At 31.9% G+C, this 25,850-nt stretch overlaps 1 protein-coding gene across 3 annotated transcripts in view; it reads left to right on the forward strand.

The window, feature by feature from the left end:
• The window catches only part of LOC145303698 (uncharacterized), an 89,092-nt gene that overhangs the window by 16,832 nt on the left and 46,410 nt on the right, over positions 1-25,850 (forward strand). For all 3 annotated transcript variants that reach the window (XM_080145300.1, XM_080145301.1, XM_080145303.1), the window contains exons 2-3: positions 20,851-20,963; positions 21,891-21,946. In XM_080145300.1, coding sequence (XP_080001426.1) covers positions 20,851-20,963; positions 21,891-21,946 — 169 coding nt within the window. The remainder of the gene's footprint in view (positions 1-20,850; positions 20,964-21,890; positions 21,947-25,850) is intronic.

A 25,850-nucleotide genomic window follows, 5' to 3' on the forward strand; every position in this document is an offset into this window, starting at 1 on the left:
GTGTGTATATTATTATTTTTGCAAAAATTAGGTCAAGACTATGGTAATAACCAGAGGCGTGCCAAAGGGGAGTATATAAGGTGTATCCACCCCTTGGCATAATTAAGGAGATTGGGACATCATTTTTCTGGATGTCCAACCCCCTACACCCCTCTTGAAAAGGGTCTACAACCCCCAAAAAAGGCAATAGGTTGTGGTAAAAAATAACACACCCCTTAAATTTAAGGGAGATGTCAAAAATCGAAAGGGGATAGTCATCATTTTTTGGTGTGATTCGCACTCCCCCCCCCCTCCAGGTAAAACCCTGTGCACGCTACTGATGGTAACATATTTCTATTATGTTACAACTATTAATATTATATTATATACATCTAGTATCTTATATATAAACAAGGACAATTAAGTTTATCAGCAATGGCAAGATTGTGATTGTATTAATGGAAAAAAACCCTTCTGATTTTAAGGAAGGTGGCGGAATTCTTAATTCAAGTCACTCAAAATAGTCTAAAGCCTGCCTAGGATGAAAGTATACATCTTTTCTAAAATTTGAGCTGGATTTTTAAATCATGTTAGTGGTGAGCAAGATCGGGGTTAGCCGAATTTCAGCCAATCACAGCGCGGCATTTCAAAAAATGCTGTGCTCTTATTGGTGGAAAGTTGGCTCACCCCGATCTGGCTCACCACTAAAATGATTTAAAGATCCAGCTCTGTATTACTTGTTTAAGCTGTTTAATATATTTTAAGTAACAGAGATAATTATCACAACAGACGCTTTATTAATTTTGAGAGAGAGAGAGAGAGTGAGATATAAATATACAGTAGTGTGGCCCAAATGAAGGTCTAAATCGCTTTTCAATGTGCGTTAAGTAAAAATAGGTTATGCATTGTTTGTAGATTTTAGCCCTATAATTGATTTTAAGAAAAAATTTATCACTATCTCGTCAAATGCATTTTTATTTTCTTTCTTTCTTCCCCAATTAATATAGCCCTACACAAGATATAAAGCAAAACATCAAATTTTCTGTCTGTTTGTTTACAAACATTGAAATAAAATATTAAAATCGCCAGGAATAAACATATGAAGAAAGAAAGTATTAGTTTTTTTTATGTACAATTACAATAATTTGGGAAAGCTAATTCACACCGCAAAATCATTGAAGAAAAATAATTAAAGATATGACTTACTCTTTATTCCTGGTTTGATAATAAACAATCAAATTATTTTTTGCAATATTAATTTTTTATTAGTATCCTTTTTTTAAAGTTGGATAAGGGAATAAGTGTTTAACATTTTTTTTACCTTCATTTAGTTTCTTATTTAAATAAATTGTCTTTTTATTGGCGACAATGTCTGTTGAGACATGAAATTTATTAAAAACTCTTTTTCCTATTTTATGTCTTTAAAATGTAGATTTTTTAGAGTTTTTCATCATTTCTCTTCTCATAAGACTAATAACTACTGTTTTAGTTCAATTTTTTACACAAATTATCATTTTAAATAAAACAATGTTTTTATACGTTTTTTGGAATTATTCGGCAGGAATGGCGGTTCTGTCTACTTTTTATGATTGCTTAATATTTGAACTCTTGTTACATTATTTTAGGTTGGCAGTTCTTTACTTATTTCTTGTTTAATCATGAAAATATGAAGTTTTTGAGAAAAAGCTTAAGATTGAAATTTCGAGATCAATTTTCATTGTAGAGAGCTCTAGTTTTCACTAAAAGGTCTACTTTTGAGCCGGTAACAACTTCAAGGTATCCGCAAATTTATATGGTAAAGATTTAAAAATTCATGTTTTTTTGGGCCAGTCTAATATACAGTATGTAATTTAAGGCCAATCTTAAAATTTTACCCTCTCCCTTTTTCTGTCTCCCGCTCACTCTCTCTCTCTCTCTCTCTCTTTCTTTCTTTCATTTTTTTCTTTTCCTCTCTTTCACCCCCTCCCCTAATTCCTGCCCTCCCACATGTACTGATAAATAAAATTCTTTGCCAATATTTTTTGCAACATTAAAATTCTAATATGTTTTCAATATCTCTTGAATGTCAGAGTCTAAAAAAACTACAAATAGGAGCAAAATTAATTCAGCTTTATAAGCTTTAAATCATATACATATAATAAGGCCCAATATTTTGTTACTTAGGGAAGATTACGACAAGGGTATGTAAATTATACTGGTAACCAAAGTTTGATGATTACGGTCTTTTATTTGTTGGTTGATAATGTCAAAAAATTTTCGCCAAACTTTAATCTACAGAAGGTATTTTTGTTTATCGTAATTTGATTCTATCGAATATTCCCCTTTATGCCTCTAGGGACACTTGAGAGAGAAAGGGGGGAGGGTTGACCCTCTACTTTTAATTTTAGATTGCTAAAGAAATAATTTTTGGAAAGAGCCGGCCACAGTAAAAGTGTCTGACTATGACGTCAGAAAAAATTAACAATTAACCAATGAGAAGCCAGTATTCACAATGGTAAAATATATAGCGGCCTCTCATTGGTTAGTTGTTAATTTTTTCTGACGTCATAGTCAGACACTTTTACTGTTTTCAAAGGGCCATTTATTTAGGGGGTTAGCCTTCCTCAAAATAGTTTTGAACCTTCCCTGGACCTATAAGAAGCTTCTTTTTAAAGAGTAAGGTTTTAAAAAGAGATCCTTTGGTACACACAGATAGACATCCTGTTCCTTTTCTGTAAGGATTATTGTATACCTCTACTTATTTATAAGGGTTTTAAAATACAAAAATAAATTGCTAAAATATGGAGCATAAGAAATTTGGAAATGGGTGTAGCGCTGCGTTTTGCCGGGCCGTTTTTGAGATCTTAATATTCATCATTATCACAGTGAAATTTATGCCTCAAATAATCTATTATTTTAATGTTATTTTCTTTAATCAAAGATCTGTAGAGACCAGCCTAGCAGTGTGCGAAACTGGTTTGAAGTAGAAAATCTGCGAAAATATTTGCAATAAAAACAGGGGGGGGACGTGAAGTTTCGGGGGGGGGGGGGGTTGAAACTTGAAAGGGGGATATACAATTTTCTATACTACATATTCTTACATGTATAGCAGGAATAAGGGTTAGTTCAATGAGAGAAAAAAAAGATTTTATTAGATATTGCTTCTGGCTTCAATTTCCCACCTTCCAAAAAAGTTCATTATTGACATATTATAACGCTTGCTTAAGGAACGTAGAAAATTGCATTTACTGAATATGCAGTAACAATTAAGATGATTTTTTACTAGAATTTTTTTACTAATACTTAAACCCCTGTGAGTATGCATATAGTGAGTGAAACTTTGAAAAAAGTGGTTCATAATTTTGCAAAATCCATAGCGTCACAGTTCAATTCTAGTCAAGGCTATTCTGCTTGTTTGCTATCACATTAATAGTGTGATGGAATCGTCCTAAGAACAAAGGATTATTTTGGGTCGGGTTGGCTTTATACACTTTGAAAACATAGGTTGATTTAGAGGGTAGACAAGCATTTTATTATTTATTGGGGCTGCGCCCCTAGCATCTAGAGGTATTATTCAAAGGGATTTAGAAGGGCAGCAAATTGCTTAAAACTATTTAAAGGCTTGAATATAATAATAATAAAATCATCCCATTACCTATACGAAGCTTTCCTTAATAGGAGAACTTAATCAGTTCAGTAGTAGTAAAATAAATCTTACTACTTTATATAATAGGATGTAATACATTACCAAATATTTTAATCAAAGATAAATGTGAAGTAGTAAGGTTTTTAGTTTAGTGTGCTAAGATATCTCAAACCCAGGGAGTAAGGGAGGGGACAATGGGCAATTAATTCAATTTAAGAGGGTTCGCTGAAAAGCAATGAAAACCAGATTTATCAAGAAAATTTTACCAAAATTGTAAAGGGATCATGGTAACCTAAGTTAGAACAAAATTAGTTCTAAGAAAAAAATCATTTACTTGAAAATTAAATTATCAACACATCACAATGTAGTAAACATTCTGTAATTAATCACTAGAAAAATCTCGTTTAGAACCTCAACCTTTCTGATATATTTATAACTGACCCCTAAATTCTTAGATTATTTAATACATAAATATCACTGTAGAGTTTCTATACATGAAAAGACATTTTCTTGGGAAAAAATATTTGTTAAAACCAGCGATAAATAACAAACTTTTCTGTCTGCATATTCAAAACTAGCTCAGCTAGGTAGCGGGGCATTGATGCGCAAGTCCCCAAAATCAGTAAGAATCTGCTGAATTCGTGCACATTCCCTTTAAGCCAGTCCCCAAAGTCTGAGACTCCTTAAAAATTGAATATTTGATCCATTGTCCCCTCCCTGTCTCAAACCACTGAACCAATTAGTTTCTCCATTTTGGGAAGCTTCACATATATCTTTGGGATAGGTTTTTGGATATTTTTATGTTCCATTTACAGAAGCCATGAAAGCATCCTCCTATTGCTTCAAAACTTCATAGCTTAGCAGAATCCCTAACAAAAAAATATAAAACATATAAAAATGAAATAAGATTTACTTGGAAATAAAATTTTTCCGCCGTTGTTCCATCGCTGTGTCCCTGGCTTAAATGAGTGTTAGATGCATGCATTTAAATTTGCTAACTTGCACTTTACAAATGAAGGGTCGTTAGTCTTATTATATAGTAGCGTAGTTAATATATACTCTTTTTCGTTTCCCGTTTTCTTCCAAATCTTACTGGTTTTTATTTAAGTATTAAAATCAAGGGCTCGGCAGCCGCCTGTTTGCCTTAGGGATACCATTCTTTTTATATTTTAAAAATCAGCTGAAAGTCTAAACCTGACCTAGTTTAGTTAAATTTGTTCTGTAATTTGTAACTTGAACGTCCTTGTTATTTTTGTTAAATTGTGCATAAACAAAAATAATATACATTTAAAGCTAATTAGCGCTTTTAAATACACTCTGCACGTTCTAAAATGCGCCTTTTAAGGCCATTTTCATAAATTTTTCTACATAATTTTTAAATGTATTCTGTAATTGCTTGAACTAAAATAATTATTTAATAGCTTTAAATATGTTCATTACAATAAATATAAGTAAATACTAGAATTTTGTAAATTTATGAGAATTTTTATCTTTATTTAGATTACTGTTTCGTCAAGCACTTTAGGGATCTTACTCAAAAAAATATTTACTTGCAATTTAAAATGATCATTATTAAGACAAAATGTATTAATTTCGTGGACAATGTCTCTATGTGCGTCTCTTATGTTAAAGTTTTGGTTAAACATTTGAAAGAAAATTGTATTTTTGAATTAAAATGTGGCAACCGCGATTAAATGAATTATTATGCAAATGCGTGGCAACCATGGTCGCTTTTTATATTTTGGCATGAACAACTTGTATCTACATTTATGTGTGTGTGTTTGTGTGTGTGTGTGTGTCTGTGTGTGTGTTTGTGTGTGTGTGTGTCTGTGTGTGTGTGAGTTTGTACGTTGGTCTGTCAGTCTGCTAGCGGGTAGTATATGCATAAAAGAGAAATTGCATGAGTTTTCTGCAAAGCAAAATATTTTGCACAGGGACAGAAAATTTAATGTTAAAAAAGAAACCTTAATCGACCAAACGAACTATAAATAGGGTAGGTTTTCTTCAGCTAGTAATCTCCTCTACAAATAGCTTAAAAACTTACCAAATACCCAGCATAGAAGATTTATCAGTACGTCCATTTATGAGGACATAAAATACACACATACATTTATATAAAATTTTGCGAAATTTAGATTAATAGAACGATTCTTTCATACCTAAAAAATAAAAAACAAACTGCTTTTGGGACGAGCTCAAAAATTTTTTAAAAATATGATTTTTGAGAATTTAAGATCCCTTTCCACCATAAGTGATACAATGATATCATATCTTACAATCAAATGTAATCAGGAGCAAGCGAAAGGGGGTGTAAACTCCCCCCTGCTGAAGAAATGCCTTGCTTTTCTTCCCTAGTTTATCGATGTGAACGCCACTGAATGTAATCTTATTTAGTTGGGGAAAAAAAGACAAAATTGTACCAAAGGAAAACTCAAGAGCACTTTTTAAACCTGTTTAAAAGCGTGTTTCTAGCTCAGGCCCTTACTTTACCTAACCTAACCCAAAATGAGAAGCAAAATTTTGTACTTGAAGTGAAATTGGCAAGAAGAAATGTTAACTGTTTATCCATATTTTATGTAAACTTTTTTCCTAAGCATAATGCATGATGGCTCTTTACATTTAAGACCACCCAGTCTAAAAAAATACGGATATGTTCATGGAAAATAAAATAGATATGCAACTTAAACCATCCTAGGAACAGTTGTTGAGATATTTTGTTTCAGACTGACAGACAGACTAACGGACATCAAACTACTATGCATAATAGATATAGAAAATAAATAACTTTTGGGCATGTTACATTTTGATGTAACATATAACATCTTTTGTTAGTGTGATGAAAAACTATGCGAATATAATAATTTGCAGAAGAGAAATCACACCGCCCCCCTCCCCCTGTTTGAAATTCAACTAATTTTGATTACATGCATTGTTTTACTTGGTGGAATATTATGTTAATTAATATTTATTCTAGATTTAAAAGACGCTTAAAAAATTCATCTAAACCTCAAATTATTTTCATTGATATTCCAATGTCAAGCAAAAAAGTCTTACCCATCTGAGAAGCCCTGAACCTACCTAGCGCTAGGAAAGCACAATTTTTCTGTATTTTGATAGGTACTTGAAAATAATTTAGCAAGCTAAATGTGTCCCTAAAATTGCTTGTAAAATAAACTAGTTTTTTTGGGTGTCATATACCTTTTTCTATTAACAAATCTAAAAAATATTCAAGGAAGAAAAAAGGGCAATGAAGAATAAATTAATAGACTACCAAATAATTGCATAATTAAAAACTACCAAATATATGATTTTTAAAAATAGGAATATTTACATCTTTAATTGTTCTATCCCTGTATTATATTAGTTTATTATGGGGCCTAAAATTTGCACAAGGAAGGGTTGTAAAATAGAAAACATGAGGGAAGGAATAGATAGATAGATGAAGCATGGATCTTAAGGGATAAGACAATGGCTGATATACATTCCCAATGTTGATTAAAAAAAAATCTTGTGTAGATTATTTATTGCCTAAAAAGAAATTAAGACCAACTAATCAAAATTCAAATTAAGTACCCAAAGTTATAAAGATATTTTGGATATAAAACTTTGGGTACCAGTGTAGATTTCCAGTCTTATGTACCCTTCCTCCCTGAGGAGAAAAAAAGAGAGAGGGATAAACATGAGAGCATAATAAAATTTGAATAAATAAAAAAAGATTTAAATTTTAATTAAATATAGAATTGAATAGGTCCCGAAGACGCCTAATATGAAAAGAGTTGGCTAAAGCTGACTTTTGTTGGCTGCAACTATATTATTGGCAGCTAAAAGTATATTGATAGACGGTTGGCTGCAACTGCAAATCATCAAATTTTAAACTCAACCTGTTTTAAAGAGGATCTATAGGCAAAGGCATGCCTTGCCTTTATGATGTAAAAGGGCATGTAGTAAATTTAATATCTTATAAAAGTTAATAGTTGCTTCATTCAAAAAGTAGGGATTAAAACATCAAAAACAATTTTAGATCTTTTAGAAAGCTTCACATGGGTCCTAGGATTGTTTTAAGCGATTTTTCTAAATCTAAGTCTTTGGATAGCTTAAGAAAATTTCTCCCTTACACTTCAAGCCCTTAGATACTATGGATGCAGCCACTACTAAGAAAAAATTAACATATACTAACTAACTAATTCATAAAAAGTAATGAATATCTATAAAAACAATTAGATAGATAGATGGATAGAACCTCAATTGGGGATAGATAGATAGGTAGATGGTTAGACTCTTAAATGGGGATAGATAGATAGGTAGATGGATAGACTCTCAATTTAGGATAGGTAGATGGACAGACTCTCAAATGGGGATGGATAGATAGATGAATAGACTCTCAATTAGGGATATATAGATAGATGGATAGACTCTCAAATGGGGATGAATAATTAGATGGATAGACTCTCTTATGGGGATAGATAGATAGATAGATAGATAGACTCTCAAATGGGAATAGACAGATAGAAGGATAGACTCTAAAATGGGGATGGATAGATAGATGGATAGACTCTCAATTAAGGATAGGTAGATATATTGGCAGGCTCTCAAATGGGGATAGTTAGATAGATAGAAGGATAGACTCTCAAAAGGGGATGGATAGATAGATGGACAGACTCTCAATTTAAAATGGATAATGATATATAGATGGATACACTATCAAATTGGAATAGATAGATAGAAGGATATATTCTCAATTGGGGAAAAGATAAAAGAAATTATTTGAAAAGCCGACACAGAACGGATTAAGGAAGGGTTGCAAATTTTGGGGTTTTGAATTAGGAGGGGAGGGGGGGGGGAAGAATCAGTAAAGCAAGGAATTGGCTTGTTGGTAAATCAGAATAAGTTGCTATAGACAAAAATTTCTCCTTTCTTTCTTTTTTTTCAATACAACAATGAAATAAAATAATTTATTTATCTGAATAATATTTTCTTGTTTTAGGTATGTTCTTTGATCATTTTTCAACTGCCATCAGTAGGTTAATTTGTTACAGATGGAACTCAACTTATTAAACCAACTAATCAAAATTCAATAAGGTCCCCAAAATTTTTAAGCCCGTGAATAAGATAATATTAGTACATAACTTTGGGAACTAGTGTAATAAACAGCCCAATGTACACTCCCTCCCTGGGTTTATAGAAGCCAACAAGGTCTAATGTACTTGGTCGTGAGTTCTGGGTAGCTCGCATGAATAACAAGGGATTGTTCATTTAAAATTATAAAAACAATTCTCCAGCCTTTACTTTGTATTACTTTTAAGTTGTTATTATTCATTTCTGGGTTTAATTCATCTTTAGAGCTCTGAAACTCATTAGAACAAATAGAGATCCTTCAACTTCATCATAAGGGTATCCATAAGTTATTAATTAACTTAATTCAATGATTACAATACAGCTTTTTTCTGCCAAGTTCAAATTTGTTTGATATTCGCAATCCTTAACAATTATGGTTGTGAGAGTGAAATCCTTGATCCTAGCCTTTGTGAATATTGTTTAAAGTAAAGGTAATAGCAAATGATAAAACACAGTGCTACAAAAACAAATTGTTGGCAATTTTATTGGTCTGAAAATTTAGATTGTTTTTGTAAAATAATGTATAGTTTTAAACATTCAGTTGCTTTTTTAAGACTTCACAAAATTTGACAATCATTTATTTATGATTTGAACTCCTTCATTAGAATGTAAAACAAACTGAGCATTAAAATTTAAAATAATATTAGGTTGTTATATTGAAATTGCTTACTTTTGCAGTACTATTTGAAAGTTATAGTATATAACATTTTTGCATCTTTATCTGCTTTGCTAATTTGCAATATATATTTTGCTTTTTTCACTGCACATAGATTTGATTGGCTTAGGGAAAAGTGATGGAAGGGTGGAGGAAGGGAAAGAAAAGGGGAAGCATCAATATGAGGGGAAAATTGATACTAAAAGGGTAGGAAAGATAATACATGTTGCAAAAATATTTGGTATGTATCTCAGGGATCTAAAGGGATAGGACAATGGCCGATAAATTGATGAACATCCCCAACAATGATACACAAAATTACACCTTATCTAGATTACAATTAGGGGTTTAAAAGTATGAACCATCCAATCAACATTTGATAAAAGTTCCCAAAGTTGTAAAGGTAACGTTATTAAAAAACTTTGGGGACTAGTGTAATAAACAGTGCATTGTCCCTTCCTCCCTGTATGAATAGCAGGGTTGCAAGGCAAAGGATCATCAAAAAAAGATAACAGCATTTTTCTCCCAATAAAAGTAAACATAAAACAAAAGCTAAGAAAAAAAAGGCCAAAAACTAAAGCTTTCTAGCTTCTTTTTTGTCAATCTTTTACAGATGCATAATCCATAAAAGCCTGGATATGTTATCTCGGCAAGGGCTGACTTCAAAAGTTATTAAATACATAAATAGCACAATAAATTTTAAGCAAATGACAGTCTAACTTTATTCTGTTGTTAATGAGAAAATTATGTTTGGAATCCGTACCTTGTTGAAGTAAAAAACTAAGCCGTGCAAAATTTTGAAATTGCAATTTTAATAAAATATTTTAAAATATTTAATTTCTAGCTATGTTAATATTTTTAATAAAGTTTTGGGAAAGACAGGCAAAAATTGATTTTTTAAAATGTATGCATGTAATATTCATTATTAAATGGTAGGTAAACCATAGTTAGTTATTACAATGGGTTTATGGGGGAAGGGAGGGGAGGGCAACTCATGGAGAAAAATATAAGAAAAAGTATGAGAAGGGAAGTTGGTAGTTAAAAAGACACTTCACTTTTTAAAGTTTTAGTTTTATAACTAGTGCTTTAGCATAAGGTGTATCCGGTTGTTGTCCATAAATAAAACATTTCTTTTGCAATATAGGGTGGTTTCTACTGCTATTTTGTCAGGTTCATGAATAAAGAAAAACAAATCAGGTCTGATAAATATGTGGCAAATTATAACATAGCTTAATTAAGATTGTAAGACAAATGTCGTGTAATCAAAGAGTAGGTTGTCTTTATGATGTTGCCTAAAACAAGACTCTAAAATATAGCAATCTATTTTTACTCACGGGTTAAAAATTACGACTTTCCCTTAACATTCTAATGAAGGGGTTAAAATTACCAGCTTTGAAAAAGGACGGGGGCAAATGTAACGTACTATCATAGTGAGGGGTATTTAGACAATTAAGAAAAATATTTTTTCCTGCTCATTTTTTGCCCTCCATGAAATAAATCTTAAATTGAAATAGGAAGCACAAAATAATTTAGGGAATAATATTTTTTTTAGTAAGGCGAGGAGGGGGGGTGTTCTAAAATGAATCCCTTAGAAGATTTTTGCTATTTTTCATTTTTTTATCATCATTGGTTGAGTAAAACAACTTATCTTGTAATGTCTTATCCCTTAAGATCAACGCAATTTTTTGGTATTCTTCTTAAAAATGAATTGAAATTGATTAAAATTTTACAGATTATCTAACTCTTTGTTTGACAGGATGGATTAGTCCCCAAAGTTTTATAATAACGTTTGCTTAACATCTCAAGGGACTTTTATTGAATTTTGATTGATTGGTTTATTAAATTTAGTGTCCAAAAGTTTCAACCACTAATTGTAATCTACACAGGGTATAATTTTTGTGTAGAATCATTAAGGAATGTATTTCAATTTATCGGCCATTGTCTTATCCTTTCAGATTCCTGGTGTTTGAGGTAGTCATATTTAAATTAAAATTTTGCAACCCTCTCTTAACTGCCTGGTGTTTTTGCAAAAGAGAAAGTGATATAACAATTAAAAAAGAAAAATAATACTTTTTTGCCTTCTTTACCGCTAGTCAAAATGTACTGAAGATTATAGTATTTACATTTTACTTCCTTTATCATAATACTAGCCCTAAAGGCGTAAAGTGTTACCTTTTCAATCTATGTTAATATATCTATATAGCCACTAAGCTACACTGTAAAGGAAACCATATCAGTTCAGTGGTTAGCGAGATCCTTCGGTGAATACACACATACACAGATCCTGTTACTTTATTATGAGGATTGCTTAAGACTTTGCAGAATATAATAAAACTTATCTAAATAATTAATATTTTTGACAGATTTAAGACCAATAATCAATATTTGTCTTAATTAGACAATTTATTCTATAATTCTTAATTAACAGAAATTGAGCATCAAACAGGCCGTTTGTCTAAAGAATAATAATTTTTAAATGCATTTTAGAAATTAATTTTGAAAATAATAAACTTGAATGTTATAATAAATATAAGTCTTATAAATTTCAAATTTTTTGCAGTTTTTTAAGACAATCTTTTTGGTTGAATTTGGTGGTTGTCGGACAAGATTGAATTTTTCATACATTTCTAAGACTAAACTATTCTTGCATAAATACATATGTTAGCATGGTACAAAATTTCAAAGGAACAATTTTGGCATTAAAAATATTAGAGTGTTTCAAAATTATATCTTTTTAAAAAACATTACTAAAACTAAACAATTCTCAATATAACCTAACTAGTAAACCTAAACAAAAAACGTAAAACACATCCCCAAATTATTTTCAATATATTTCAAAATAATTATTTTATGATACTAAATCTGTAATGATCACTGTCTTAGTGACTTATTATATAATTTGAATAAAGTTTTTTAAAAATAATCTTTAATTTTTAGGTAAGACTTCCTCATTTTACTTTACAACAGGCTAGTTCAAAAAGTGGTTGAAGTTCAAGTATAATTAAAAATTATGAAACTAATATATTTCTTTTTAACTAGTGTTTGCTATTGATGGTTTCATGACACCGCCTCCTATCGCCCCTTAAAGGGGCGATTACATCGCCTCTTGTCATAAGGGGCGTTTATCGGTTCACCAAACCGACTATAGCCAATTAACTCTTTGCTTTTTGTGACAGCCTATTGAAAATAATTTAAAAACATGTTTGCAATTTTTTTACATGGTGTGGTTGTAATTGATATTTCTAAAACATCCTTTAATTTATTTTAAATGTTATAAATGTTAATGTTATGAATTCGATAACTCATAAACCGATAAAGTTCTCCATTTTAGGGAAGCTTTACACACGACTAGAGATAGTATAGGCTATTTTATTTTTAGATTTAAGTTTTAGATGGTTTTGGGCTATTTTTCTGCTATAACTTACCCTTTAAATACAGAGTTCCTAAATATTGATTTTAATATCAAGATTATTGAAGTGTTTTAGAGAATTTTTTTGGCAAAGTTTGTATGACAATTTGCCTACTTGTTCAAGGAACCAATACCCCAACAATCAAGTGAATGGGATAATAATATTATATAAATATTTTTAAGGATAAAAGTTTAAATGAACAAACGGACTGTCTAATAATGATTAAAGAGTTTCTTTGCTTAATTGTTACAATGAACATCATTTAAAGATTGAATGCAATCGAACGATTCATACCTTAATATCTGGATATACGGACAGAACCTATATGTAGAAAAGCTTTGCTTTCAAAAAACCCTAGTTAATTATTTATTTTGTTTACTAAAAAATGTCCTTTTTCTAAAATCTAGAATCCATATATTTGGATAAATATAAATGTTATGTTTATAAGGAATAAAAAGATGCTTAAATGTTCTAAAACATTAATTTGGAAATAATAATGGATATGATAAACATGGATATTATGACAGGGGATATTTGTATTCAATATAAGTTGCTACCATAGTCCTCGTTAGTTGACCAGTACATATCAAAATATGTTTGTTAAATAATAAACAAAAGATTATCTATTTTGCCTTTCAGAAAGGCTATGTCCAAGTCCAATCTAATATAACTTTTTCTTGCTTAATTTTACAAAAAGACATAGTACATTTTCCTTAATCTCTGGGGGAAAAAATGTTAGGTAAATTCTGAGCTAAATTCAAGGAAAGTAAAATTATTTTTTTTGCTTCGCTAAACAATTTTTTACTATCAACCAGGGGTCTAAAGGGATAAGAGAATGTTCAATAAATTGATGTACATTTCCAATGTTTTATACATAAATTACCCTTTCTGTAGATTACAATCAATAATTGAAAAGTTTGGACACTCAACTTAATGAATCAACTAATCAAAATTTAGTAAAAGTCTCCAATGTTGTTAAGCCAACGAATAAGAAAACGTTATTATAAAATTAGTGTACAAACAGCCCAATACACCCTCCCTCCATGACTAATAACTAAATTTGCTCATAGCCTGTTGGGATTTGTGCCTTTGAGTATAAAATTAAGGACGTTGGAGGTATATATTTTTTTCTCTAAGCAATGACTGTCTTAGAGATCTTAAGCAACAATAAACTTGATAAAAATGTACAAATACAAGACATTAAGTATCTCAATATGAAGTATCTGACTTGATAGTAACTTAGTAAGTAGGAAATAAAGCCGTATAGAGTTGCTACGCATCTAAAAAGTAGCTTTCTATATAAAATCTCTTTCTGAAAGGGAAAGTGGAACATTATATAAAATGTTTCTTAAATTCTACAAAAAAAAATTTGCAAATTTTTTTATTCTTGTTGAAGGAGAATAATTTGGGGCATGAGGTCTAACTTTTGTGCAAATAGCCTAAAACCTGTTTATGTCTAATATTAAGCTACACTTTAGATTCTTAGTTGTTTTACTTTTTGGGCAAATGTTTGCTTTTTTGAATGCACACGTTTTAACTTCGCAGGGGAGAAAAAAAGATTATGAAATTAGGAATAACTTCGTAGCAATTTTATTCACTATTATTTTTGCAATGCATGCATAAAAAATGGATTTGGTAATTTCTGCGAAGGAAGAGTAAGGACACTTAAAAAGAACTATTAAAGTATTCTTTGCATTGAAATTAGAGAGAAGATTAATTGCCCTACTCTCTATATTCATTCTTTGATAAGAATTCAACAAAACATAAAATGACCAAAATTGCTTTGATTAAAAAATCTAAGATCTATCTCTTTTCCCGATTAAAAAAAGCTAAAAATACAAATGTTAAGGTCGCAGAAAAAAATAATTACAAATATATTTTGGATTATTTACTTAAAAGTTGAAAAAAGTGCTTGAGAAATATATTCAATACTGCGGATACGCCCTCAAATACCTTTAATTTTAGGTGTAGGGGTGGGGAATTGGACCCCACCCCCAATTTACAATTTTTAAAAGAAAAAAATTAAGAAAGAAAAATAGAGGGTCCTTTTTCTAAGGGCGATTTCTTTACGAAGGGTGGAGGTACCCCCCTCAAAATGGGTGGATACCTTCCTTGGACCTATAAGTAGCTTCACTGTAAAGGAGAACCCTTGCTACAGACAAAAGTATATGAATGAATTTACAAATATTTAATCGAACCCGATAACTAGAGGATGGAGTATTTAATATTTAACTTTTAGGTAAAAAATTTCGAAGATTTTTTGTGTTTAGGTCAGCGCATTTTTTGTTACATTTTTAGGTTTTTTTCGCATGTTAGCGAGAGATATCAAAGTAGGTGGTGGGCAAAAAGATGCGCTGCGCCTCTAAAAGTGAATAATCTATTAAATTTTTTTCACAATATTCTTTTAATTAAGTAAAAGGACCTGTATCTGTATGTGTGTCTGTACCGAAGGATCTCGCTAACAGCTGAACTGATATGGTTCTCCTCTACAATGTAGCTTCTCAAAGGCCCTGGACAGGTTTATAGCTCTTTTGGGAGATGATACTAACACCCTCCCAAGAGAAATTGCCCCTAGAAAAGAAAACAAATAAAAAAGTCCCGTAAGGCGGCTCCCAAACTTTTTTTTTAAATATAAATATAAAATTTAAAGTGTTAGGGGTCGATTTTCTCTTCCCACCCCTTGGGCCCTTAGAATTCTCTATGGGCGTAACCGTTTGTTCTTATAAAAGTAATAGTTCATTGTAAGTTTATAATAGATAAGCTACTTATATAAATAATAGTGTCCTCACCCCCATGGCCCCTAGAGAACGCTGGTTCTTATGATGAGCAACTTATTGACAGAATAGTCCTTGCTTGTTTAATTTAGGAGGTCAGAACATATGTAATCATATGAAAAATTACTTTTAACCGTAAAAATTGAAAATTGAAAAATAGCTTAGATTTTAATAAAGTACCAAAATAAGAATTAAAAGTTGCTGAAATAAGATTGAAGTCAAATTTTTGTGAAATTTATGAATGCTTTTCGAATCATAAAACTCTTTTTGACTTGAGAATGAAAAACTAATATTGTAGCAAACAGAATCTTAACCTTAGATTATTTTTAATAGATCGGGAATATTAAGATTATGGTTAAAATACATTTTTAAAACTATTGTTTGTGTCAAGAGGTGCTCTATGTCTAATGCATATATGTACGAAGCAGCTTATAATGCCTTAAAAATCATGACAACATACTATACAAATGTCCAACGATAGGACGATACATTTTACCATTGGTCAATTACAATTTATACTAACCTAGCAATGGTCAATTGTATTGTAAATCGTCATTTTTATTAGGTACTATAAGCTGCTTTAGCACAACGTCTTAATGCAATTAAAACGTAAGCACATAAAGACCAAAACCGAAGATTCTTCATTTTTTGTCAGTGAAATTATGAAGAAATAAAAAAATGGCTTGTTATTGCTGCGCTACGCGATCTTCATTTTTATCCTTATCTTTACTGAACTATTTAGATACTAGCGCCCCTAGAAAGATCCTACGGTACAGACAAACAGACTGTTACTTTATTATAAGGATTATATGACTTTATCTAACTTCTGGAAATCTATATCAATTATTTTGTCTTTGCTTGGAGGCCAATATAAGTTTGAATAAAAGGAGGGTAAATAGGGAATTGTAAGAGAGAGAGAGAGAGAGAGAGAGAGAGAGAGAGAGAGAAAGAGAGAGAGAGAGAGAGAGAGAGAGAGAGAGAGAGAGAGAGAGAGAGAGAGAGAGAGAGAGAGTGAGAAAGAGAGAGAGAGTGAGAAAGAGAGAGAGAGTGAGAAAGAGAGAGAGAATACTAAAAAAAAAGAGTAGAAAAAAAACACTATAACTGAAATAGGGAATATAAAGGGGTGAAGGTAGAAATAGTAAGGGAAAGTAAAAAGTCCCAAGCAGGCATAAATAACTAAGGTAAGGTCATGAACGATATTTTACCTTACGTGTTTTATCAATGTAGCAGGCAAAAATACAAAATACAATGATTTTAGCATATTTAATATTCATTTTGGCTGGTGGAAAGGTATGAGGCAAAATTTGTTTTATTTAAATGCCATAGTATTTCTGAAAGTATATTTTTTATAGGTGTTTAATTTTTGCTTTAATATGGAAACACATTGTAGCTTTAATTTGAAAATAACCAATAGCTTTGCTAAAGTCAAAACTATTATAATTATATTGTTACAACAAGTTTTGTTAATAGGCAGCGCAGCTTCAGAACATAAACAAAATATTTTTGTAAAGTCTTCCTCTAACACTAGGAATCTTAAGGAACAATTGATAAATCAATACAAATTCAAAATGATAATAAACAATATAACCCTTTCTTTATATTTAATTATTGGTTAAATTGATTTGAAGTATCCAAACTTTTGAGCCAACGAATAAGGTGACGTGGTCGTAAAACTTTGGGTACCAGTGTAATTTACAGTCCAATGTCCCCTCCCTCCCTGCTAAACACTGTATTGGATCATTAAATGGCTTTTTTGTGTCGGACGGATGGACATAAGGACATACCCTAATTGAGAAAAGCCTTGCTTCTGAAAACGAAAGCTTTGCTAAAGTCGAAACTACAACAAAACTATTACAGTTGTCTTAGAAAAGCAATTAAACAATTTGATTTATGCCTTGTACTTTTATCAACTTTTATAATATGAAATAAATCGTAATAGATGATTATACATTAAATTAAATCATTTTAATTATCAGAATAGCATTATAATTTAGCTTTAGGTTCAAAATAATTAGGCTTAATTTTAGCCCTAAAATTTTCAGGGATCTCAAGAGATAAGACAAGGCACAATTTAAATTGAAATTGTAATTATTGGTTGATAATTTCAGACAGTGAACTTTTGTACGAACTAAACAAGATTTAATTAAAATCCTCAAAGTTTTTAATCTAACAAAAACTAGAAAGCGAGTTTTTAATCTTTGGGTACCAGAGCTGGATCTTTAAATCATTTTAGTGGTGAGCCAGATCGGGGTAAGCCGAATTTCAGCCAATCACATTGCGGCAATTCATAAAATGCTGTGCTCTCATTGGTGGAAAGTTGGCTCACCCCGATCTGGCTCACCAATAAATTGATTTAAAGATCCAGCTCAGTATAATTTTTAGTTCAATATATCCTGCCTCCTCGATCAGAATACTTATTCTTATTATATTTATATAATAAATATTCAAAGATGTTGAGCAAAATGTTTATGGATAAGAAATCAGTTATACATTACCCATTCCTGACTTTTGACGTTTCAAATAAACTTAGATATCAAATTATTTGATTTGTTTCTTCTTTCCCTACTATACTTTTTTAAATACAGGTCTCCAGTCCTAAAAGATTGTGTATTGATAAAAATAGAGGCAATGTTATGTAATGTGTAATATGAGCTAGAAAAAAAACAGCCTCCTAATAATTATTACGATAAAAAGATAGATTATTTATGAATAAGCTAAAAAAGATCGCAACGAAGGGAGGGATAGAAAAGGATTAATTAAAGGGTAGAAATTCAATTTAATACTTATGCTTAATTTTAATAGACGGACAGATAGACTTTTACATGACTAGCAGCTGCGCTCCTAGATTCTAGGGGCTCATTGTTCAATTTGATAGGGAAGGGTAGTAAAACAGCATAAAACCATTCCAAGACCAAAATCTAAAATTAAACAAGCCTAAAACAACCACGGAACCTATGGGAAGTTTCCCAAAAATTGATAACTGAATCGAGTCTGTAATTATCCAAATCTTATCCAAATCCAAAGGCATTAACAATCAACCAATTGATTGGAGACTTTTGTCTGAAAGTTCCAACTGTGCATGGTAATGAGTTGCACCTGCCTGTGTTAGGCCAAGGCATTCCCCAACTCTTATTATTAATGCCGCGTATCTGACATAGCAGCAGTAGTTAAAACTTACACCTTACTATGCGGTTTAGGTGGAGATTCGAACCCACCACCTCCCACACGTTACACTACAGTCGTATGTCGACAAGCAAACGGACGAACATACAAAAATTATAATATAGCCACAAGGAATAAAAAAAAAGAATATAAAAAATGGAAATATAAGAAGGAAAATATTAATAAGAAGTTGATATGTGCAAAGACAAGGAAACACTTAATAAAAAAATATTATATGCTTAAATAGTGGATTTGTTTGACCTCAAGATTTCTTAAATTTTGGTATGCGATATGGGATGGAGCAAGGGGTCTTGGCTATCATTAATGACTAGCTGATATCACCTGATATCTTTGTCGACATATTGTCCAACATTTGGTAATTCTATTTACATACAATAACTACTATAAGGGAGGGAGGGGACTTTGGGCTGTAAATTACACTGTTTGGTACCCAAAGTTTTATGTTATAAGTTAGTTCAATTGGGTACTTTTTTTGGTTAGTATAAATAAATTGACTATATTATTTTGTATTTATTGACATGATAGTAGCACCATTGGACAGGTTTAAAGCTATTTTTAGAGAATCATATTCTCCCTCTATTGATATGTAGTATAGTGTAATATACAATACATGCTGTTTATTAGATTAGGGTTGGACTGAAAACCAGATTTATTTTTATACACAGCATCTTTAAAAAGTAGTCGTGTTTGACACATTTTAGACTCAAAACCCAATTTTTTCAATATGTAATTTAACATTATAACAAAAATAAAACATTTCATCTAGAACAACAAAATTAATTCGAGAAAAAATCACGAAACCGATACTTATTTTCAGCTGTCGTTGGGGGGCAACACATATTAAAATTGACCAACTTTGTATCTCCCCTTTAAATATTATTATAGAATAATTTTATAAGGTCATTTTTTTCGTTACTTAAATTGAAATAGTCGTCACAAGCCATGTAAGAAAATATTGCAGCAATGTTGATGAACAATGCTTAATGTATTGTTCTCCCCTCGGGGACACAGGGATAGAACAATGTTGATGAACAATGCTTAATGTATTGTTCTCCCCCGGGGTACACAGGGATAGAACAATGTTGATGAACAATGCTTAATGTATTGTTCTCCCCCAGGGGACACAGGGATAGAACAATGTTGATGAACAATGCTTAATGTATTGTTCTCCCCCGGGGACACAGGGATAGAACAATGTTGATGAACAATGCTTAATGTATTGTTCTCCCCTCGGGGACACAGGGATAGAACAATGTTGATGAACAATGCTTAATGTATTGTTCTCCCCCGGGGTACACAGGGATAGAACAATGTTGATGAACAATGCTTAATGTATTGTTCTCCCCCAGGGGACACAGGGATAGAACAATGTTGATGAACAATGCTTAATGTATTGTTCTCCCCCGGGGGACACAGGGATAGAACAATGTTGATGAACAATGCTTAATGTATTGTTCTCCCCCGGGGACACAGGGATAGAACAATGTTGATGAACAATGCTTAATGTATTGTTCTCCCCCGGGGACACAGGGATAGAACAATGTTGATGAACAATGCTTAATGTATTGTTCTCCCCCCGGGGACACAGGGATAGAACAATGTTGATGAACAATGCTTAATGTATTGTTCTCCCCCGGGGACACAGGGATAGAACAATGTTGATGAACAATGCTTAATGTATTGTTCTCCCCCCGGGGACACAGGGATAGAACAATGTTGATGAACAATGCTTAATGTATTGTTCTCCCTCAGGGGACACAGGGATAGAACAATGTTGATGAACAATGCTTAATGTATTGTTCTCCCCCGGGGACACAGGGATAGAACAATGTTGATGAACAATGCTTAATGTATTGTTCTCCCCCGGGGACACAGGGATAGAACAATGTTGATGAACAATGCTTAATGTATTGTTCTCCTTCCGGGGACACAGGGATAGAACAATGTTGATGAACAATGCTTAATGTATTGTTCTCCTCAGGGGACAAAGGGATTGTTTTAATTTTGTATAAAAATAGTTTCAAAATAGTTTATTTCTTGTGTAAATTTCCCCAGCGCATCTACTTTATGTATTATGTAAAATTATTAATATCTTTTTTTCTATTTCAGGAAAGGCGGAGAAAGTGAAACCTTTAGTAAACGCGCAATAGAATCTTTAGTGAAAAAACTAAAGGAAAAACGGGATGAATTGGACGCTCTTATAACGGCTGTTACGACTGGAGGTAAGTTTAGTCCTATTTGTTAACGCTAGATGTCTCATTTTAAGTGTCTTTAACAAGGATGAAAACATCCATAAAAGGCGAAAAAAGAATAGATTATGGCAATATTTAGAATGGTTGAAATAGGAAGCTGTTAATACGATGTTAATTAATCAAAGGAATCTTCTTAAGGAATTTCAGATGCATATTTGTTTCAGCAGCCGAAAATTTTAACTTACTTTTTATAACATTCAAGATAAAATAGATTATTAACTAGTTGCTCAATGGCAAGAGTAAGCTTCGGTTATGCATTGCCTACATTTAAATGAAATACAGACGGACAGACAAAGTGAATTATACAGAAGCTTACCAACTAAAATGTAATAAACACAAAAACAACATTGCATTAAAAAAAACTTTTTTCTTAACTCTCTTTTTGTGACCGCCGAAATAATAATAGCTCTAAAATATTAAGCTTGAAATTTAATAGTTATTTCTCGCATCGTACTATATACAGTTTTATATACGGATATAAATCACTATCATAAGATTAAAACCAGTTTTTTAGCCACGAAGGCACGGGCTAAAAAAATGGTTTTAATCTTATGATTGTACACATTTTTATAATCGTAGAAAATTGGATATGCAACGATGCTAGACATAGTTTTTTCGTATGGAAGAGAACCGGTTCTAATCCACCGGATATTAGTCGGTTTCGCACGAATACAAGAAAAACTATTTCTCGTATTCATTCGAATCTGGTGGATAGGAACCGTTTCTCATCCATACGAAAAAACTATGTCTATCATCGTATTATATCCAGCTTTCTACGAATATAGAAATGTACAATCATAAGATTAAAACCAGTTTTAATCTTATAATTGCACATTCTATATCCGCGGAAAGCGGTTTATAATACGATGAAAGATATAACTATTATATATTTATCAGGCTCTCAACCGACCAAGTGTGTCACCATACAGAGGACCTTAGACGGACGCTTACAGGTAAAACAAGTTTACACGTCGTCATACGGACATATCCTGGATATAGAGTTGCTTAGCTACTAACAATTGTAATTGTACAGTGAGACAAAGATAGGATTATACGAAGTTTTCGATAGGATCCCAACCCTATGGGGGTTTAATCTGCGGTTACCTAGCCTTTTGATGATATCCATTTTAGCCTAACCTAACCCTACCTATAATAAAAAATACCCCTCCCCCCCCCCCCATTATTTTTAAAATAATGAGGGAGTGTTATTAGTGCTCGCCAGTGTTCTTTGTGGGAAAACTTTAAAATATGTCTTTTTTTGTGCATATAGTGATTGAATACCAATAATGCATAAGGATATTTTGTTGGATATTTAGATAGATAGATGGACAGATATTTTCTCTAAAATGCTTTCATGCTTAACTAGGTCTATTGTCAGAATTGACGAAGCAATTCCGACACGTTTTGCTGTGTAGATTCCAGCAAAATTGCTGATTTCAAGTTGCATAGCTACTCTGTAACTATGGTCTGTCCTACTGTGGCTAGTTTTGCTGTGAAGATTCCAGCAAAATTGCTGATTTCAAGTTGCATAGCTACCCTGTAACTATGGTCTGTCCTACTGGGGCCAGTTTTGCTGTGTAGATTCCAGCAAAATTGCTGATTTCTATTAGCTCAGCTACTATGTAACTATGGTCCGTCCTACTGGGGCTAGTTTTGCTGTGTAGATTCCAGCAAAATTGCTGATTTCAAGTTGCATAGCTACTCTGTAACTATGGTCTGTCCTACTGTGGCTAGTTTTGCTGTGTAGATTCCAGCAAAATTGCTGATTTCAATTTACTGGGGCTAGCTTACATTAGATTCTGTATAGAAAGATTGTTAATGAAATGCGACCTTTAATTTTCAATTACTGTATAACAGTTTGCTGTCCATTTATAGTAAAATAACAAAAAAATGTTTATATTCAAACTAGTAGCCACTAGGAACTCTTTAGAAAAAGGGGGGGGGGGAGGAATGAGTCGACCCTCCACTTTCAATTTTTATAAAGAAAAAGGGGAGGATTTTTTCTAAGTATGATTTCTCTTGGAAGGGTAGAGATACCCTTTCCCAAAATAGTAAAAAACATTCTTTGGACCATATCGGTCTAGCGCCTTGCGAGATCTTAAACTACAAGTATACACACAGATATCTTTTTGTGCGGATTTTTCAAAATTTAATAAAATTTATATGGCGGAATTTTGAAAAGGGCTAATGTCGGGTTTTACAATGAATCTATGCAAATCATTATTTCCCGTCTCAGATTTTGCAAAAATTATTGCCAATTTCGCATCAACTGAAAGTGTACCACAAATGATTTATTTTTTTTAATTTTGCAGGGGTAGGTTTGGTTAATTAAGGGATATGAGAATCCCATAGGTGGTATACAAATTTATTTACATTAAAAAATGTGGGGGGGTCGTTGGTTCATTCATCGTTTTTTGTGGGATATTACTAAAATAATTTATATATATGAATAAAATGGATAAGGAGTAATTATGCTAATGTTGATATTATGAATGGAGATAGTTAAAGATTATTTGTAGTATTACTACATTACTATACTAGCGGCTGCGCCCCAAGCATTTAGGGACTTTGCATTCTGAAGGGTAAGAAAAATAATCTAAATCATTTAAAGGCCTCAATCTAAAAATCAAATAGGATTAAACCATCCCGGGATCTAAGTAAAGCCTCCCTAAACAGGAGACCTCAATCAGTTCAGAATTAATTGAAATCTTAAGCTTAAGTCAAAACAAACCTTACTATGTAAGTTTGTCATGGAACGTTACGTAAAATTGGCCACAACTTTCTTGTTTCTTGGCGAATTTTAAAGATATTAATTGAAACATTTATCTCAATCAAATGAGAAATTTTTAAGTACATAACTTGCCGGAAATTTATTATAATTTTTAAAATCTTGTTATTGTTAATAATCTGCTCATAAAATTTAATTGCAATATTCTAAAATTGCCTAAATTTAATGGGGGTTTTAATTGCAATATAGCAATTAAATCATACTTTAAAAAATTTAATATTTGCCATTGAGAAGTATTTCCTTGTTTTTTAGTAGTGAAGCTACTCTTTACATGAAATGTCTGTCCATATTCCATATGTCCAGTTTTGGAGAATTCCTTAATTTCCTCGGCTGCTATTTAAGATTTTATATATTCCTGTACATCAATATAGAGCTTAAGAAACCCTAAATCCTAGGCAAGCATAGGAAATATATCGGGGTTTTTTATATGATCCTTGTCCTTAAATTAAAAACTTTCTAAATTATTTATATCTAGTAATTTCTGAAAACTATACAGCTTTAAGTTATGGTCAAAATTATTTGCAATTTCAATTTAAAGCTAAATTTTGCCACCTAAAAAATTGTACAAAAATAAAGAAATTTGTTTCTAAGTTTGACTCAAATGCCAGATAAATACCAAGTAAATGTAAAAAGTTTTGAAAAAACGAGAAAATATTTTGTGTTTATTTAGAATTTTTATGCAATAGAGATAACTTAAAAATTAGTCAACTTACTATTATTTCTTCAATGGAACACAAATATACCCCCAAAGCAAAACCTAGTGCACGCCACTGGTTGTATATGTAGCAAAAAGGTCCTCAGAACAATACTTAAAAATCTAAAAAAGGGGCGGGGGCAGTGGCGTGCGAAGCACTTTGTCTAGGGGGGGGTATTTTGAAGATTTTGTAAAATTTTGCCCCCCCCTAAAGCAAAGTGCCCCGGGGGGGCACTTTGCTTTAGGGGGGGGCATTTTGATTATATATACTAATTTTAAATAAGGGCGTTTTAAGGGGTGGGATTATTTGATTATGGGCCTTCTACTCTTATCCCTTCTTCCCCATCCCTTCCCCCATCCCTATTTTCCATTTATATCCCCCATCTCTTCCCCCCCCCCCATCTCTTCTCCCCCATCCCTTCTCCCCACCCTGCAATGACCCCCCACCACAAAACATTTTTTATGGGTGGAAGGGGATGTTATAAAATCTCAGCAGGACGGATGAATAACCCCATTAAAAAAAATTTTTTTGGGGGGGGAGATAAAAACACTCATTTTGGAAATAATTTACCAAAAATTAACCTAATATGTAAAACTGATTTTAAATATTTCTTTATTGTATGACAACAAGGATGACAACATCTTTAAGTAGCAAAGCACAAAAAATCATTAATAAGAATACAGACAAGTAGATTTAAAGAGCATCTTTTGAAATAAATATATATTTTAGGTAGAAAAAGTCACAAATCCTTTTTCCTGTATGTTGTTTGATGACAGTCAAAGTAAATTACATACTGGATGCTCGAAACAGCAAGAAATTTTATTTTTTTTAAATATTATAATCCACAAAAAAATTTATCGTACCATAAAAACCAAAGATATAAAGAACTATGTAAAAAATAAAAAAAATTACTTGTCCTTTCATCTACAGATATAAAAATCTCTTAGAAATATGGAAAACTTTGGGGTATAGTCTCTTTTGTGGCAATGCCTCTTAAGGGGCATTTTGTCGTATTTTCATAGTAGCTTTTAATAAGTTATTAAGGTTAAGTTAGGTCAGGTGATTTCCCAGCAGGGTTAGGCAATTGGCCCCGCAGGAGCTATAAATAGGGGAAAAGCTACTCTGAAAATACAACGAAATGCACCTTAAGAGGCAATGTCACAAAAGGGACTATACCCGAAATTTAAAAGATAAAAAAATAGCCAAAAACTTCCTTAAAAGCAGTCCGACCTCCATGAATTTTTAATAGTTAATTATACTTCATAATGATGGGAATGTTAACATTAAGTTTTAGCCTTCTATCTTTAATTGCAGTTGAAAAAATTATATTTCCCCCTTAGCATTACGTACTGACAGCCATAGTGAATTATAGAG

Source organism: Acartia tonsa, chromosome 13 (genome assembly GCF_053477335.1).
Source record: "Acartia tonsa isolate MP-2025a chromosome 13, ASM5347733v1, whole genome shotgun sequence".
Classification (NCBI taxonomy): domain Eukaryota; kingdom Metazoa; phylum Arthropoda; class Copepoda; order Calanoida; family Acartiidae; genus Acartia; species Acartia tonsa.